Source organism: Lytechinus pictus, unplaced genomic scaffold, assembly GCF_037042905.1.
Source record: "Lytechinus pictus isolate F3 Inbred unplaced genomic scaffold, Lp3.0 scaffold_19, whole genome shotgun sequence".
Taxonomy (NCBI): Eukaryota; Metazoa; Echinodermata; class Echinoidea; order Temnopleuroida; family Toxopneustidae; genus Lytechinus; species Lytechinus pictus.
The window spans coordinates 14,165,576-14,185,904 of record NW_026974140.1 but is presented as its reverse complement, the minus strand read 5'-3'; the positions used below and the strand labels follow the sequence as shown (position 1 = coordinate 14,185,904).

The 20,329-nt window shown below is 37.3% G+C and overlaps 1 protein-coding gene across 1 annotated transcript; it reads left to right on the top strand.

Moving 5' to 3' along the window:
• Positions 1 to 4,762: 4,762 nt before the first annotated feature.
• On the top strand, positions 4,763 to 20,046 carry LOC129260637 (uncharacterized). The gene is made up of 3 exons (XM_064114290.1): positions 4,763 to 5,253; positions 9,573 to 13,207; positions 13,916 to 20,046. The coding sequence occupies exons 2-3, from the start codon at positions 9,826 to 9,828 to the stop codon at positions 15,952 to 15,954; spliced, it is 5,421 nt and encodes a 1,806-aa protein (XP_063970360.1). The 5' UTR covers positions 4,763 to 5,253; positions 9,573 to 9,825; the 3' UTR covers positions 15,955 to 20,046.
• The last annotated feature ends 283 nt before the right edge of the window (positions 20,047 to 20,329 follow it).

The window sequence follows — 20,329 nt, the reverse complement described above, 5'->3', positions numbered from 1 at the left end:
TATGCTCCGTCCGTTGCTGAGCAAACATCATACACCCGACCGAGGACTGATACAAATACTGGCACATCCATTTGGTTTTGAACCCTGAAATACAAGACCAACTATCACCCCAACCCCATAATGTGATCACTAGCAAATATTATTGATCGGGGGCAGTTGCCCATCTCTTAACAATTTCGTGGGTGTCACCGAATTAGTTTCTCTCATTACACTGCTATTGTTATCAATTGCTCGAGGGTTTTGTGTTGCTATGGCAGAGAAATACTGCCTATGGGGGGATATATTTCTGGTCATTTCAGATTGTAGGTTTAGTAATTACAGGACAAGTCCACCCCAACAAAAAGTTGATTTGAATAAAAAGAGAAAATTCCAACAAGCATAACATTGAAAATTTCATCAAAATCGGATGTGAAATAATAAAGTTATGACATTTTAAAGTTTCGCTTAATTTCACAAAACAGTTATATGCACATCCTGGTCGGTATGCAAATGAGGAAACTGATGACGTCATCCACTCACTATTTCTTTTGTATTTTATTATATGAAATATTCTAATTTTATCCTCATTGTCAAATGAAACAACAATTAATTCCTCCCTTAACCATGTTAACATGTGGAATTAGCATTGTTTAATACTATATGGTTCAGTCAAGTTGGCCCCTATTGTCAAATCTGAAAACAATTGAAATATTGTATAATTTAAACAATAGAAAACAAAAGAAAAAGTAAGTGATGGACATCATCGACTGACTCATTTGCATGTCACTGAGTCGTGCATATCACTGTTTTGTGAAATATAAGCGAAACTTTAAAATTTACCTCCGATTTTGATGAAATTTTCAGCGTTATGCTTGATTTTTCTCTAAATATTCAAATTAATATTTTTCTGGGGTGGACTTGACCTTTAAACATGGATCTATATTCATCGCGGTGACCGTGAAAATAACTGTCGAAGAGAAGGGGTTCAATGACATAAACCATTTAATTTTTTCCTCTCTTAAGGTTTACCATGACGAAATTTCACAAACGTTTTTAAACGAATATTGATATCAGGAAAATTGATTTAAGTCAATAAGTGATCAAACTGATATCCAACTGGGTTGGTTTTTGTTTTATTTCGTCTACCCACGACGTTTGGAATGCAAGAACATGGTGATTAGTCCATGCAAATATCAAGCCTGTTATACCAGTTAATTATTAACCAATTGGCAATACCAACCCGCAGTAGGTGGAATGGTCTTTGACGTCTGGTTGCTGTGTTCCTACCGCTTAAAGTTTTTCATTTTTATTCAAATTTTGTGAAATAAATATATTTATTTGTGAGTACACGTACTGGTATTTTCAGAATACATTTACAAGAAATAGATTTATTCAAAGAGGTTGTCAAATTGAAAATGTATAATTCGTCACAATTGACGTCACGACTATACTTTTCATTTGTATAGACAAGACTGTTTTACTTATGATTTTGGTTTTAACAACATTTATTTTATGATGTAATTATTTAAAAACTGATATATTTTCAACAATCACACCACTGAGCTAGTTGCTATGAGCGAAACGGTTGCAAACGATGAATAATCCGCATTTTGTTATCAATTAGAGAAAATATTCTGAAATTTTATGGTATATTTATAATTTCATACGAATCCGGCTGATTTTAAATTCCATTTAACTGTTTAATATAAAGATTGTAGACCTCGTCGTAGTGCGCTTTATACTACGATTAAACGATATTAAATCAATAATGGTCATATCACCCCGAATTGCATTGTGTTTGCCAGTTAGAACACAACACTCCACGAACGACCTTCCTTAGTTTATTTAGATTTATTTAACTAAGTTAACTTTGGTCAAAACTTTAGTAGAACTTTTCGAGAGCGAGCAAATGACATTAATATCTGACCAACTTCACCATTACATCTAAGCTGCTTGGTGCATAGACAGTTAACAAACACTGGAACTCTAAGGTCCGGGATGTTATAAAGTCTTCACTAATTGGGACTAGGATGCTAATTGGTGTCAAGAATTAAAGGAGATAAAGAATGAATGCATTGACGATGGATGAGGGTCTAGATTGCAGTATGGGAGTGGAGGGTGCCGAGGAAGAGGAAAAATCGACCGTCGAACAGCTAGCATCCATCATGTTTGTACTGAGCAATTTATTCCCCGGACTGGTTCTTGGTGTCGTTTATAATCGTGTACGAGCGCTCGAAGCCGACAATGAAGACGGTGATTACCACGACGTCGATGACAGTGACGAGAAGGATGATGAATACAGTAATAATAATTCCACTGAAAAGTAAGGAGTTATTTTATCGATTTGTATGTTTCTGTCAAGTCAAACCATGGTCGTCAGATAGTCGAATGTTTTTTAAATTATCTAAATTTTGTGGACGCGATCATCAGGTGATATGTAGGCCTATACAGTGTGTATATAAAAAGATACCCTTAGAAATAATCCCGTAAAATTATATCTTTGTAATATCCTGAAGCTTTTTCAACATTTAAACATTTAATTGGTACAGATCTTTTTAAGCAAATGACGATATAACTGTCAAAAAATCTTTCCACTTGAGTGAGCACCGCTTGCTTTTGAAAAGGTCATGAAAATGATTTGCGCAGAACTTGGAATAGTTATGAATAAAAGTAGACATTAATCATGAAGGGATATATTTTACCTTTTAACTTGTTTCCTTGCACAAAGCATCACACATACACTGAGGCCATCGTGATGATATCTGCGGCGCAGTGGTTCACATTAAATGGCTTGGGCTGCTTGTTGGGCTTGACTTTCCTACTATCAATTATTGTCAAGCTTGGGAAAAGTGTGGAAAAAGTATTAAATGAAATGTAAACCCACTTTAAATGATAAAATTTTATTGAAAAAATGCTGGAGATGTCCTAAATAAACTTTTGTTTACATTCAGTTATGTCCTCAGATCCAACTTGCACAAATTAATGTATGAGAAATGTACCACACGGTCAGTTTGTTTCGCCCTTTTCTCTTGATACAGCATGAAAGTGAGCACTTATGCGCAAACCGATTTCTGCATCTTCTGCGAGCGCGGCCTTACAACAATGGACACTGCTCACTCAAGTGTAACATTCTGTCAAAATGTTTACTTTCATTTGATAGATGACAGGGGCGTCGATCTATTTTTCAGATTGGGGGGGGGGGCAAAATCATGACTCAACTTTCCAAAGGCGCTCGATCACACAAAACAAATAAACTCACCCACACACAAACACACACACATAGGCATGTATATATATATATATATATATATATATATACACATATATATAATTTGTTGGTGAGATATGTGTCTCTTTCTCACGAGCCATATATATATATATATATATATATACATACATACATACATATATATATACATACATATATATGACTCGTGAGAAAGAGACACATATCTCACCAACAAATTAATGCGAGCGCGAAGCGCGAGCTGAATTTTTTTAGTATACTGAACTGAAAACAGGATAAAGGTACCTGTTTAGGATTGTTTGTAGTAAATCATGAGGAGGATCTCACTACACAGATAATGCGAGTGCTGAGAGCGAGCTGAATTTTTTTTTAATTCTGACCTGAAAGCTAGATATTCTAAACATTTTTGGTATGGGTGTCTAAAATAACAATAGATACGAGCGCGAAACGTAAGCTGAAAATTTTGATATTTCGATCTGAAAAAAATTGACAGTTTAATGGACGTTTTTGATAAAGAACAAGATACATACCCAACAAAAGATTATTGCAAATCGAAGCGGGAGTTCTTTTGAGGTTTAGAACTGAAAACGGGACATTCTGTTCACCTATTTAATCATGAAACGTATGGGATTTTGCTACGAGTTGTGTATTTCAGTCTCGCTTGCTGATTTCTGTGTAACATTACAATCTTATTTTATTTTTGCACATGAGGAATTATTGGGGGGGGGGGGCAAAACGATATGTTCCCCCCCCCCCAATATTTTCATTGGCCCCTGCCCCCCCCCCCAGGATCGACGCCTCTGATAGATGAGACCCAAACCCAAGAACATATATGTGAAGAATAATACTCCCATGTTATATATATTTCCATTTCCAGGACTTTTTAAACGGTAAACTTTTTATTGATACACACTGTATATCCCACCTGCATTGGCTTTAAAATTTGTTGACATTTTTTTTTCTTCAAAGATTGTTTTAACGAATTTTCTTATTTTACGAATTGTTACTAGCTCGGGAAACATTTAAGCGATTTGTTGCATATACAATTAAGAAAGGGTAGAGACAGAGATTATATGAATTTCAAATATAAACCAATAAACTATGATGGTAGAACAATATCATACAGAAGGAATGGACTCGACCAGTCCAGAGGGATCCGAAGGGAGTTAACAGGGATTAAGTGCCACGCCCATTTATCTTCTGTTGGTTTGGGGAAATACCCTGAATTTGCTATGGTAGTGACCCTTCATTCATTTAATCTTTATTTTTCGTCAACTTCAACCCATCTATCATTCATTCTTAAACTGATTACGACCTATAGGTGGCACGTGATCCATTAAGTGACATATTAATTATCATATTACACTTTGTCCCCTGTTTTCCATGTGTCGCTCATTACTGAAAGGAAAGGCTGTCAAAACAAGAAGCTCATTAACGTTGACGGTCCATCACCCCTAGAGCTCAGGGGTCACCGTCAGACGACGCTCCGCTGAGAGGATTGGAAGTTGGGGAAATAACTCCGTCTATACGACTTGAGAGTAGTATACTGTTGAGAGAGAGAGAAACAAGACCGATATTTGACGAAAAGATTTGGCATTCCACTCGATTCGACCCAAACGTTGTTCATTTGCTTGAATGGTTGAAATACAAGCCGTGCTTTTTGTTCTCCGCAAATTTCCGCCATACTTTTGGAACTCGTCACCACTCAAAATCAGATTTTTAAACGGATTTCTTTTCGTTCCGCCGTCGTGCACAAATCCAGCAATCTGTTTTGCCGCTCGCAAACCACAAAACAAGAAAGGCAAATAGTTGGTATAGTTTTGTATGTCGTTTTGTCGAGGTCCCGTAAAGGTGTACTGGTATTTTGTAAGTTCTGAACGCCATTGAACAATATACCCACTACGTTCTGATGCGTACAAATGCCGCACTCTACGTTATTTGTGTCAAATATAAAGGATTATTGTATTGGATTTTCTGGATGTTTTGTGATAATAACATTGATCAGGAACTGGATATATTGATCACAGGTACGTAATAGTACTGAGGACAGGTGGTGGTTCAAAACAGGAAGTTCACAGATTATTCCGAATGCATTATGAGTCGATTTACTGTAAGATATAAAAGAGTGAGCGAAGTGACCGATATGATCACGTCGGCGTTTCCAGCATATTATATATATATAGACTAATTTAAATATGATTTGGTGCATACTAATGGTGGATTCACTAGATTGCTGTGAAAATTTGCTGTAAAATTGTGGCTCTTTACAATTTCGGATGCGAGAGGGGGGGGGGGACGATACCCACTTTGTCCCGATGGTCATGATTTTACATAGACGGGTTTGACATATAATAAAGATGATTATGTAAGATTTTTATGGGATCAAGTATCAATACCTATACCTAGTCGTCTCTCTTGTTGTTTCTTGTACCTAAATATGTCTCCATAGGCTGGTTGATACTGTTGCCTTTTCTTCGTAGTGGAGAAAAGACTTGAAAAGCTGGGTTTTAGCGTTTCATCGCGATTTCTTTAAGCGGCAATTAATCTTTCTTTCTATGCTTATCGAGCAGAGAAGAGTCTATAGAATTCCGGTCTTTTAGGAGTATTGATGAGCACACTTTCATTTCAGAATCAGAAACATTGACGCTGCAGAAGAGATGAAAGCCTTCTGGTTGTGTTTGAAATTCTGTATTGTTGATTTTCTTAAGTTTGTCCGCCAATTCGAGAGATATTGGATCCTTAATTCCTTCCCAAAGGGGAAAATCCCTTAGTATATGATTTCATAAAAATGGTGTTCAACTTATCTTGTGACCACCATTCACTGCCTTCAGAAACCATTACTGACGATGTGAATCTGAGAATGCTAATGAAATAAAGTCTAGACATTACAATGAGATTCAATACTTTCCTTACTATTCTGATCAAATTAAATCAACAATTTTATGCTATGGTAAATGCACATTGCTTAATTGCTCATCAGCCATTCTGCCATTTCACTCAACAATTTCGACTATGATTCACTATAATTCGTGAATAAATCACACCTGTCCCTTTATGTAACCATGACGACGTACATTTGATTCTTGATTTTATAGTCTGGTCTCTCGTTCTCAACAAAATGTCGAACCTCTGGTAAAATCAGATAATACTGAAATATGATTCTCTGGTATTGGGCTGTTTCATTTCAACATCAGTTTTAAATATTATTCTCTGACGATGAATATATGATATAGAGTCAATAGACAATGGGAAATATACATTAGAAATGTTATGATGGTCATAAATATGTCTGTCACCAATATTCTGTGATGTCATTTGTCAGTCTGGATTAGTAATATGACAAGTCATTATTTGAAAGAAGAATGGTCGATGTGAAGTGAAAACACTAAGCAAATTACGGGCGAATACATTTTATGTGATGTGATGTAATGTCATGATGTAGTATGCGTCTTAAACTTATGTGAATTATTTTTCTGGTATTGTTGTTCGTCTGATTCTATTAATTCATGTTCTTCAAATCATAACAGCAAGGTGTTTTTCCTTTGATTGTTTAAGCGAAAAAAACATGGAAATAATTAAATTTGTATATTGTATACATATAGAATTTTGTAGTCTAATTTCACGACGAAAAATAATCTATCAAATAAAACACAATCCTATGATTTATCGAGGACCAAGGGGACTTAGTTACCCATAACGGACTGATGTAGTTTTTGTTTTGACGTGTTTACATTTATACCCCGTTTGCACTTAGCGATCTCGACCCCAATGACAAATTATCGTGAAATCTGATCAAGATGACATGTCGGAAAAGGAATGCACCACAACTTTTTCGAGTTTAAACATATCTGTTACCCCCGCTTTCGTAAATTTATTTGTGCCTCCCCTTAAAATGATTAGATGTGTAAATTATGGTATTGTGTTGACGAATAAGGTTACAGGGTGAAGTTATTTTCATAGATATACATATAGGTCATGGTTGAAATTGGGTGGGACTCACTTCTTTGTTGTATACCCTGCACGCCAACCCCCCCCCCATCATCTCCACGCCCCTGACCCGTCAGTGGTTGATTATCATTCTGCATAATTTCGTTCCCTGTCCACCACGAATTTGAAGAGCCCCTGATGTAACATTTTGCGATGTAGGTTTAGGTTTGATGTAGACGAACATGCCTGTCGTAGAATGAAATGACGTTTGATCGTGGATAGTCCATCTCAGAATAAGGCTGGAGCAATCACTCAAAAATATGTGTTTTCGTGTGTGGTTGTTTTGAAAGTATAATACACATTTTTTTTTTGTTATTAAACTTGTTTGAGATAGCCGTTTCATCTGAAGCATGAGTAATTCCAAACGTAATAACATCTCTTGTGTTTGCCTGGTGATTCGCCTCATCTAATTTTGCAAATAGATTATACAACGTTTTATCATCACACATCAATACTTTTAAATGGAAAATTCTGAAATGTGTCCCACGAAGGCCAATAAATATTTGCATTTAATATGATTTTCAGGGTTTCCTTTTTTCATATCCACTGAACCACAAAGGGTCTGTAATCCGTGGAATCATTGTCAAACGACCAATATTTGATTTGAACAAAACTGCAAAGCTTAACTATAATTGGGCAGTAAATAGTATTTTCACAACCTTTCACATATACGTGCATATGATTATGAAGTATGAATAAATATACTTGATCATTTTGTCTTGTTGCTAATAGAACAGATAGGTCGTCTAAGGCGCAATTTTCAAAATGGGTTTAGGTATCAATTAGATTCTTTACTTATCCATACAAAGGTGGACATGGATGTTGTCATCCAAAAAAAATCTCTTATTCGATCTCCAACTTTTGTCCTGAATCAATAGAGATCGTGTCTGTTTTAGCACTGAAGAAGATGCTGAACTCATGTAGAAGTAGACGAAATTTTGGTGTTGCCTTTTTTCTGTGCTGTTCTTAAGAAGTAATTTACTCCTTAGATTACCGATATGATTTAATTGATGTAATTTATATAAGCTTTCTCGATCATAATCCAGGAAAATAACCCTTTTCGTTGCAAGTTTAAAGAACTGGTATATTTTCTTGGACGGTGGAAAGGAACGTTTTCTCGTGGTTTATTACATGATAATTGATGATGATGATTTTTTTTCTGCTTTTTCCGACCTTGGATAAATTGTGTTCTGCAAAAGTGGTCATCGAAAAAAGGAGAGACTTGTTATATTGAAAAAAAAAACTCCTTGGGGTCTAATCTTGATATTGTGTTCCATTGACCGGGGTCATAGTTATTTATTGGCCATGTATTAAATACTTTCTTGGATAACAAAATCCCGGGAACAAAATAATATTTTGTTAAACAATACTGGGAGAATCCACGTAGGCTACTAATAAGTGATTAATGCTGTTTAAAATGTCGTTGCAGCCTTACAGGTGCTCATAATTATTTATGAAACTTAAAAAAAAATCACACGTTGAACATATAGCAATTTTTTATCACAGCTCATAACATATGGTATCGGCACACTCATGTAGCAATTTAACTATTCATCATTCTGTTGGTTGAAGATGGTGTGTACATAATGTGTGTCATCTATACCTCTGTTGTTTTTATGACAAGCACGTTTCGTTCAAAGTCCATGGATGATGCAAACAATGCGTGTGCTTTATACAGAAATAGAATATATACTGCCCTGTGAATCAGACCTACTGATGATTATCATTCAATATTCATATGAACACGGAGTTGTACTTTAGTATCAGTGATACGACCAAGTGTTTATCATATCTAATCAAGTTTAAGTGTGTGATGTGAATCTCGTAAAATTATTTTAGTTGAAGTTTTTCTGTGGAGTTCAAGTTGAAAAATTTACGTTGATGTAGAAGACTGTGTTTTAATTCTATTTCATCGAATCTATTGAGATTGATTGCTTTCCACATGGTGAGCTTGATACATTTTGGACTGCCGTTAAAACTGGGATTTTAAGGTAATTGTGATCTGATGGGTGTTTCTTCAGACATGTAAGTTGTCAGCACTGACTAAATTGCCAGTGCTGACAATTTGAGTGAAATCCTTGCTTTTGATTGGCTGAGAGGCACTTGCCTCTGACTGTTACTATGGAAACTGTCGGAAAAAGACAACTTGTCAGTGCTGACAACTTTCATGAAAAGGTCCCTAGGGTTTCGTGTTACAATGATCATGATACATGGTTACTTGTTGTTTGCCGTGATTATCATGATTATCTAGTATTCAATATTTTGCTTTCTCGGAAGACTGTTGTATTCGTACTATCTATATACAACCTTATTCATGTTTGTACTAATAATTATTCTTCTCTATTTATCGTTCTTACAGAGAGGGGTCGGACGAGGACGAACTCGGCACAGACATCGACAATCCAGAGGGGTCGCCAGCAAAGCAGGTTGACCGACATCAAACGAACTCAAGTGAAGGTCCAGGTGACAGTGAAGTCAGTCCGACGACCGAAAACTCCACATCGTCACAACCTAGACCAGAGACGACATACCAAGCGGAGAGAGGGAAACGATCTTTTATTGAGAGCGACGGCGAGAGTACTCAGAGCAGCGTAGACGACTTCGCCGATGCCATGGATACCGTTGAACATCAAGATGAAAATCCGAGCAGCGATAGATTGAATAGTGGATCAGGTGATAGGTCACGTGATACAAACATGGAGGACGAGGAAGATGAGAAGTATCAGGACCAAGCTCGTGAAATTGTGGACCAAGCGATAGACGATGCCTTTTTCATTTTAGACGGTGATGGGAGTGAGATGTTGAACGGCGAGGCTACAAAACCAGAATATGCTGACCATGCGATTGAGGATATGAATCTTCCGGAGGATGCGTCAGCCAGTAGTGGGGGTGATAGTAATTCTGATTTGGGGTTAGACGAAGCCTTAGAAGATGCCTATGCTAAATTAGATATGCAAGACCAGGATAAACCATCTCTGGATTATGAGGAAGACATAATTGATAAAACTGAATCTCCCCCTCAGGGACCAGTAAGTGAGGAAGTGAATCTGAGCGTAACAAAACCGGAAGAGCTGACTCCTACATCTCCAGCGGTTCCAGAGAGCAAGGATGATAGCCAGGAGACTCTTGATCAACCGGAAGCTGTGGAATCTGTTGACAAAGACATCACCACTGTTCAAACCTCTGTGGAATATATTGTTGTTGAATCGAACGACGTACCGAATGCTCCAGTGGTTAAGAACGCTATCGATGACGACGTCGTGGAAGACGGGTCTGATGACACCACAACTTCAAGCGATGCTGATACGGTGAAGGATGCAGGAGGCGACATTACGGCAAGAGAGAACGAGTTGGACAAGGATGAAAGGACTAAGGTTTTAAATGTGGTTGCTGATCTCATCTCAGATGAAATGGTGAAGGAAATAATGGGTGATATTTATTCTGAAGGAAAGCATGATTCGAGCAATGAAAATCAACAAGAAATTGCGTATGTAGTTGCTGATGCTATTGCAAATGACATGGTCAATGATGCCGAGAGAAACATTGCAGTGGCGGAGCATGAATTTGATAGCAATGAACGAACTGATGTTGTAAATGTGCTTGCTGATGTTATTGCAAACGACATGATAAACGATACCGAGAGAAGAAGCGAGAGAACAGAACCTAACTTGTCGAAGGATGAAAAAAATGATATTTTAAATGTCGTTGCTGGTGCTATTGCAAATGACATGGTCATTGACAATGAGAAAGATAACATCACATTGAAACCGGTGAGGGATGAACAGGCGGAAATATTGAATGTAGTTTCTGATCGTATTTCTAATGAAATGATTGATGAAATACCAGAAGATGTTACCGTGCAACATGAAGACAATGATCTCGTACAGCCAGTTGACACCAGAAATGTTGAGTGTGTGCTAAGGTATGGTGAAGACTTTGAAAGTAAGGGACCAGACGAGGAAAATTATGACACCAATGGCGTCAGTGTTGTGAATGTTGTCGCAGAATCTCTTGCTAGTGAAATGGTTCAGGAAATTCTTGACGAAACGGTGATTAAGAGTGGATGGTGCGAAGCTGCTGATGACACTGAACTCTATCAGACTAGTGACGATGAAAATGGAGAGGAAAATCAATTACCGTTCGACCGTCGCGTTAGCGATGTTCAAATCCCACAGATCAGAATTGAAAGTGTTGACGACGACGAGCTCGTAGAGGAAATGAATATTGGGGAAGAGTTTGCGTCACCACAGTGGGGTGATGAAAATGAATACACAAGTTCATTTCCGGTCGAAGACGACCATAATGTGCCTAATGATAGTGATTTTGCCAAAGAAGACTATTTACCGAGTGATTACATTCCAGACAGTGATGAAAACCAAAATCAAACAATAGATACACAAATCTCCGAAGAAATAGATGTAACTGTAAGTGTAGGAGACGATGGGGACCATGATTTCCAAATGAGCTTAGAGAGTGATACGAAAGATAATACATTTTCTGATGTCCAAATGGTTGTAACTGTGAAGGCTTCGAATGGGGATCCTTCTGAGATTAGAGATTTGTTGACGAAACTTACGGGAGAAAATGTACAATCAACGAACGTTAGTGACGGAAGTGATGTGGACGTTGATCCGAAGCATGGTGTGGTAGACATAATGAATACCATTGCCAGGGATAGTATTGATGATCACAGTGAAGGTACTGTGGTTGATGAAAACCATCAAAGGGTTGATGAGGAGCTTATCCCATCGGCAGCTGCAAGACCAGTGGAATGTTCAAGCATAGACCTCTTCTGTTCATATCCACAGGAACCAAGGGATGAATTTAGACAAACGGGACACCAAGATTCACCAGCGATAGTCGGTGGTGATGAGTCAAATTTTGATTCTTTGGAGAAAGATCCCGTTATGGATGGAGATATTGCACAGCCTCATATGAATGAAGATTCGGTAGTAGTAACCGCTCAAGTATCAGTTCCGAAAACAAACATTAACTCTCTTATGTCTTCCATTGTTGGTGATGATTATACTGAGGAACGGGAGGAGAATCCTGTTGATCCTACAATGGAAGAATTTTCATTAGCTGATGTCAAACCCGAACTCTTGCTCGACCCAGAAGACTCTCACAAAGAATATTACGATGGAGAACCCATCTGCGAGGAGGGGGTAGTGGCTGCACCCGTTTCCATAGATGAGCAGAAAGATTTGGATCCATTCAGCAAGTTCTTTTGCACAAAAATTGAAGATGATGAGGAGCTGAGCAAAGCGCGACAAACGGCATGTGAGGATGATTTGGTTCCTACTGATGTGAGAAAGACGATTAACGGTCACGTAAACTTAAAATCACTTTTGAGATCACTCAACGGCGAACTGTCGGTTGATGTGGATTTAGATGATTCTGACATCAGTGAAGCAAGCCCTCCGCGGAAGAGAGTCATCACTGACAAGATGGTAAAGGAAGCCATTCAGTATCTTCTTCAGAAACCATTCCTCTACTCCTACGGCATGTACGACAGCAACGACAGTCTCTTTTACAATGCCATTCTTGATGATACCACAGGCAGTCGATCTTTTGCATTGATCAGTAGTCTGGTCGGTAAAGAGCTGACACCGGAGAAGAAGGCAACAATCTTCGCCCTTATCTCCTCCAAAGAAAACCTCAACGATGATGATGAAGAGGAAATTGATGAACCGATCTTTCCAGATATCCAAGATGAAGAAGAGAGTCAAATCAATTTCGATGAACTCTTTGCTTCTCTAGACCGAAGACCAGACCAACAAGATGACCGGGCTGTCAATCCAGCACAGCAGGAAGTGGAGGAAGGACTTATTGCTGACGCCAGCGGTGGGATGGAGGAGTCGGTGCCTGTGTCATCCGGGAGAGTTTTCGATGGCTATCCTGAAGTCGAGGATGCTTTTCCTGAGAGATTGATTCCAGATTCTATCAGTCCATCTGATGACGATTCTTCTTCAGTATCGAGTTCAGATACATCAGGTATAGTATTATAAATACTTTGTTGATTTTAGGTCAAAGCTCATCGAACGACTTCACCAAGTAACGCGCAAGATGTCTGATTATGGCTTCTTTTTTTGTTGTTTTTGGTTTCTTTTTGTTTTCATTGTTAAAGTGATGATTCTTCATGTTTATGTTGTATAACTGGTGAATGTTCGTCACATACGTAATAAAGTTATTGACGTTTACAGTGGTCCGAACCTCGGAATAGCTAGCTCTATAACGAATTTTAACGTTTTATTGTAATGATTAATTCTTACGTAATTATTATGAGGAAATATCAAATTTATTTATATATGTATATCATACAGTGAAAAGAAAGAAAGATAATTTTCAAATAAAGAATTGATGCAGTCGTATTTCATTTAAATTTGATATTTCCTCGTGATAATAAACGTAACAAGCGAACGTTAAAATTCGTTACAGAGCTAGCTATTTTGAAGTTCGGACCACCGTAAATGTCAATAACTTTATTATGTATGCGACGAATATTCCATGCTTATATATAAGCATGGTAATATAAGTTCTCAATTTTTTTATTTACTATATTTTATTTGCCATTTTTTTTATTGGAAGCCCCCCTTGTCAGATTCATATTAATATAGGGTGCATCTTCCAAACTTGAAAATAATGCTCATAACATTCAATTGCATTATGCAATATCTCGCTTTTTCGTCATTGTTCTTTCAGGGACATACATCCTCGATAATCAAATGGGACTAGTCGAAGAGGACGAGGATGAAGACCAGGAGAGGTCTGGTTTCAAGGAACCATCTTACCCTAGTGAAATGTCACGTTATCCAACCAACCAATCACGTGAACTACCAGGTTACAATGGATACTACCCCAGACAGACAGGTGTGGAAGAGGAGCCAGAGGAGGAGCCTGAGGAGGAGGAGGAGGAAAAACCTCAAGCAAGTCGGATGTTCTTTATCACCAGCGCGATGTTGGCACAGATGAACGAGGAACAGAATAACGAATCCTCGTCAGACAATGATTACGAAAGGCGGGGTAGGCAGTCGGAATCACCGGAAACAAGTTCTAGCGAGGACTACTTACAGGAGATACCTGCTGGGTACGGACCAAACAGCGGGAGGAACTGGCCTGAGAATTCAGGTAAGAAACACCAATACTTACCCGAGGATGATCCCACGAGGTCGTATCCGAGTGAGGTCCCGACTGCAGAATATGATTATGACGATGAAATAAGGTTTAGACCAATTTCCGGTGGAGGATCGTCTTCAGAACCAACTCCACGTTATCCAACATCTCATGTGCCTAAAGACAATCAGAAAATCCAACATCCGTCGCAAAATGGACACCATGTATTTAGCGACTATGACTCTTCCTCTGAATTATTGGAAATTGAAAAACAGAGGCAGATTTTATTTCCATCGTCATCACCGCAAAATGATAACCATCCTTCACAAACGACTGAAGATCTTCAGAATGGTGATGAAGACATGGATTATTTGCCTCCTAGACTCGTACCCGCTGTTGAGCCTATGGTAACAAAGAATCTGAATTACCAGGACAAGACAGCTCCTGCATGCATTGCAGATCTATTGGAAAATGGCAAACAAGGTACAGTGAACTTTAAACCTATCACAGAACCAGCTATAACCAAAGATATGACCGTTCCTGAGCAGCTGCAACCTTTATTGACCCGACCAGTCTTCAATCAAGACTTACAGGAGAGTGACCCACATACAGAGTCACATGAATCATCGGAAAATTATGCTACGCGTGATCCGGGTCATTTAGAACCAAACGCGGTATCGGAAGGTTATGCGAAAACTAACGGACATACCGAACCATTTAGTCAAAGTGAGGACAGTATGTTGTCGCATTCTGACTACCGAGGATACTCCGGGTCATCAGAAGATGGTGAATTTGATTACGATGATGATACGTCGTTCGCCTCTGGAGAGCGTATGTTCGCCTTGATTGGTCTACCAAGTAATTCTCCACCTGCTGCTCTCTCGGTGACTGCTTCCATCGAAGTGTTTCGGGCCGAAGAGCATATGGAAACGCAGAAGAGCCTTTACTCATATGAAATTAGCAAAGGGGTTGCAGGACCAGACGGTAAGATGGTCAAACTACAGGAACAGTCGTTTTCATTCGAACGTCATTCGGAATTTGTTGTGCAGTCAACAAACAATAGTTACGACATGGTTATCTCTGAAAGCGTCTCTGACAGTGCCGGAGAACAATTCTCTTATTCTGTACAAGCTGACAATCACCGTCAAGAACCCAATGAACAGATATTTGATGCTGATCGTCGATCCGAAAATGCTGAAGATTCAGCCGACAGTCCGGCTGAAGGATTTAGCATGAACGAGACTGTCACAGCTGATTTCACAGGAGATCAGTTCGCACAACCAGGAACAGCAACGGACTATCCACATGAGGAACTGAAGCTTGATCTCCCGTTTGACTCATCCGGGGAAGAACTATCCGAGAGAGAAGGTCTGCAGCGTCAGGTAGAGTCCTTGAGTGAACTCTTGTCAGAAAGAACACTGGATATGCAAAGGTTCAAAGACGACTATCCCTTCCTAGATAGAGTCATGACCGATCCTAACTCAAGTGTGCCTGGTTATGAAGAAGGACAGCTCATTGGTTTGTTAGAGACTTACAGACAACTGGAAGAGGATGTGTTAGAGCTTATGAATATTTATAAAGAGACCAAAACACAACTAGCAGAATTAGAGCTAATGGAAAGGATGTGAGATTTTAATTCTGTCTCGCCTTTCATATTTTCTACCTATCCTTCTTTTCCTATCCTCTTCTGGAATTGACTGCATGTTGTTAACATAATTTATATCAAATTATTTTACAATATCCGTTGTGTCTCGACTCTCGAAGTACCTTAACTGAAAATTCAATTTTCAGTCACCAATAATTTGCCAATACACTCTTATTCTTGTGATCAAATGTTAAAAATTATTATTGCATTACTCGTACAAACAACATTTAAAAATGATTTTTTTGGAGAAAATGTGTTATATTATTCAATGGTTATAATACTACTGTTTCGATTTCTCTTTAACGGAATCCATATGAGTTTTTACAATACTTTAACTCTTGTATATCCCCAAAACGACGGATATTTTAATATCTTTCCGCATCTCCGATGAGCGGTAAACAATTTTTCTTGTTTTTTTCCACACTTGGTTAAAAACTTTTCAGTCATTTGTTCTCTCCTTAATGGTTCCCCTTTCCCTCTCCCCCTAAAAATTATAAACAAAAGACACATATGCTGACAGGAAGGACTACTTTAGTTATAATTCGCTGAATGCAGGGAACAAAATTCAGTTTTATTTTAATCGAAAACAGGAGCAATAATTATGTACATTTAACACTCAATTTCATTTCAAAGGGAAAATAAACAAATTTCCATTTATTCACACTCTGCAAAGCATGGTATACACGCATATTTTCTACATTTTCAAAGTGAAGTTCTATACTTAAATGTTCTGACTAAAATATGCCACCAATTTACGAATTAATTTGCTTTACTTTGATCTTGACTGCTGTTTAAGACGAAACATGAGATCGAAAGTTAGATTCAGACGATGTGTTGGATTTGAGTACAAAAGTGATTTTTTAATCAACATACGTTATGCGCTTAGGTGTTTCATAAAGCTATTCACAAGTTACGAGCGCGTTGGGACTGGTGATCCATTCTTAGGCGCTAAACCAACATCAACGAAAACTTGGTGTACATCATTAACCACAAGAAAGGATACCAGTCGTTCGTAAAGTCGCTCGTAAGTTACGAACAGCTTTATGAAACACCTCCTGGAACAGTATGCTATTTGTATACGCATTTTCAATGAATCTGTAGTTAACAGTTAATTTCAGGTTCATTCATTTGGATCATGTATGGGTTTGATATACAGTATATCATTAACGATAATATAGACCTTTACTAAATAGAAATAATCTAACACCGATCGCCCGACCGTCGACAGTGACTAAATCTCCATGATCATCTAGGAGCGAATTATCGATGTTATGTAAAAATGTATATTATCAACTAAATTTATATTCACTTACCAAATTTTTGATATGTTAGTCGTACTTTCCCCAATTCTCAATTCTCTGCCTTAATTCTATACCTGTAGATGAATGTCTTACTTAAATATATATTGAAGGTATTGATGGGGCAATTCCATTAGGTAAGTCCGACATCCTGACATGGTTAAAATCCTTTGAAATTATTATGATCGGAGTTATGTTAAGCAGTGTTCGTTTGGAAAACAGGGAAGCGTTTCACCATTAATTCAAAAAGGTTGTCAGATCTGACAGTTTTGATTTTGATTGACTGGGAAACTGTTACCTAGGTAACTGTCAGATTAAATAGATTTTGTCAGACGAAACACCTCACATGTCGTTTTATGAAACGCTCCCCTGTACATAAGAGCTGCAGTAGCTACCCTGTGTAAAAAAAAAAGATTACTATATTATATCAGAATAGTTCATGCGATTGAGTAGCTGTGTCGGACGTACAATATGGTTTATGATTTCATGAAAGTGCTCTCGGGCTAAATCAGTATTTCATTTATGCTTATATGTTATGATAGTCAATTGCCTTCAATCTGAATCTGAATTTACCAAAGGACGGCAGCCTTCAAATACTAGTATCTGTATAGAGTGCAACATTTTCTACATGCTTGGACATTGCCCTAAATGTATATGTTTTCCAAAGAGCATTGTTTGGAATATGATGATCGAAACACTATCAACCTTGCAATCATTGTTTCGTCGGAAACGGTCATTTTTTAAATTTAAATCTATTCTCATCTTGTCTTCCATTTCACAAATAGGCCTTCGATTTCAGAAAAAAAGGAGAAATGCTTTCTGAAACCTATTTTTGTGGTCTATTTTTTCTGAAATACTGAAGCAATCTCCGCATGCAGCTATTAACGCCCCGGCTTTTTCTTCATCAAATAGCAGAGATTTTGATGAGGTGTAATTTTGCTTATTTTTGCGATCAAAGTCGTTCTTAAATCTGTGAAGTGAAAAGCTTTTTGCATTCTTCTCATGTCTGAAATAGCGAGAAACGTTTCGTTTCTAGTTGTGAAAAATCATATTCCAATAATGAATATATTTCCAATATTATTCCAGAAATGTATTATCAAATTCCAAATATTCGATGGTTTCTAAGTAGATTTCATGATTGTATAAACTAATTACAATCACATTAGGTTGTATATATATATATATATTGTCGTTTAAAAATGATATCAGCCTGGAAATTTTATTACAATTGTGACCTTGAGGCGAGCGAACAATTGAAAGAGAAAATGAGTACAATATGATACACAATCTATATTATATTGATTTGATGAAAGAGGTTTTTGTAATAAGCATGAAATGAACTTTATACTCTTATTATTATCATGATTATCGATGTTTATGCCATGTATACCTTAACAGTTATACGCAAACATATAGAAAAGCAGAGGAGGCGAGAAATCACTTAAAGGACAAGTCTACCCCAACAAGTTGATTTGAATAAAAAGAGAAAAATCCAAAAAGTATAACACTGAAAATGTTATCAAACTAGTTATTTGCACATCCTTGTCGGTATGCAAATGGGGAGACTGATGACGTCATCCACTCACTATTTCTTTTGTATTTCATTACAGGAGATATGAAATATTCTAATTTTCTCCCCATTGTCAAGTGAAACAAAGGTTAATGTCTCCCTGAACATGTGGAACTAGCATTGTTTTAATACGCTATGGTTCAGTCAGGTTGATCCTTAATTTCATATCTGTAAATAGGAAATATTATATAATTCAAACATTAAAAAAAAAAGTGAGTGAGGGCATCATCGACTGTCTCATTTGCATGCCACTGAGTTGTGCATATCACTGTTCTGTGAAAAATAAGCGAAACTTTAAAATGTCATAGCTTTCTTTTTTTACATCCGACATTTTGATGAAATTTTCAGCGTTTATTTTTCTCTATTTATTCAAATAAACCTTTTTCTATGGTGGACTTCTTTAAGTTTGTATCTATTGATGACTAAATACTTCTGCATACATGAAATATTCGTCGATTATTTTTTTCAAATCCCGATCGCGCCTCGGCACTTTATATGAATGCATACTTAAACATTGCAAGACCATGCACAATTTCGGTAACATAATGGGGTAAAGGTGGAATTAGATGTGAATTTGACGGTGCTTATGGTGCCTATTGCAGTGTCTTCTTTCTCTTACCATTCTCACCCCTTATGCATTTTTTGATAACAGGTTACTATTGTGTTTGAATATAAACATGATAAGGTAAATATTCAGGAAAGATCTATCTTTCTTCTCATAGAAGTTTTGCATTCATTCCATTAGTGTGTCCAAACTCTTCAGGAATGGATTAATACTGCAAAACTTCGGGGTTAGTTTAACACAAGCCCCGGTGAGAATATAATAATGATAATAGGCATTTATGAATAAGGCGCCATCTATCTAAAAATATTCTATTCTGAGGTGCACAAGAAAAAGAATTCTAGAGTGGATGAGTGTCGAAGTGCCAATAATACTGTTAGAAAAGATAAGACTTCACATTAGATTTGAAAGTCACCAGTGATAATATAATTCTTAAATTCACTGGCAAATTATTCCAAGGAGAAGGTGCAGCGAAAGAAAAAGCTCGCGCACCATAGGCTACACGTGTTTTGGGAGTCTTCTGAAGCTGCTGGTGTGATGATCTAAGGCTACGAGTATGGTTACTAAGGTATCTCTATGTAATAATGACAACACCGTTCAGTGAGCAGTCTGGAATAAAACCCTCTTGGAGTCTCGCCATCATAATTTTTTTTTCAACTCTCCAAAAGAGGTACATGATTATATGTCCATTCGTTAATGTTGCACCCTTTAAAAGGGAAATAGTTAATTATAAATTTGTATATTTTTATACGAAGGGTTTCTTTGATTAAAACTTCAAACTGTATAATAAGATAAGACTATTTTATATGAGAATAACTTGTCATAATATTTATATCTCTAGTTCATTTGTCGCATAGATTTAATACTAATATTATAATCAGCAAAGTCACTTATTTAAATATAAAACTTCTAATCCGTATATAGAATT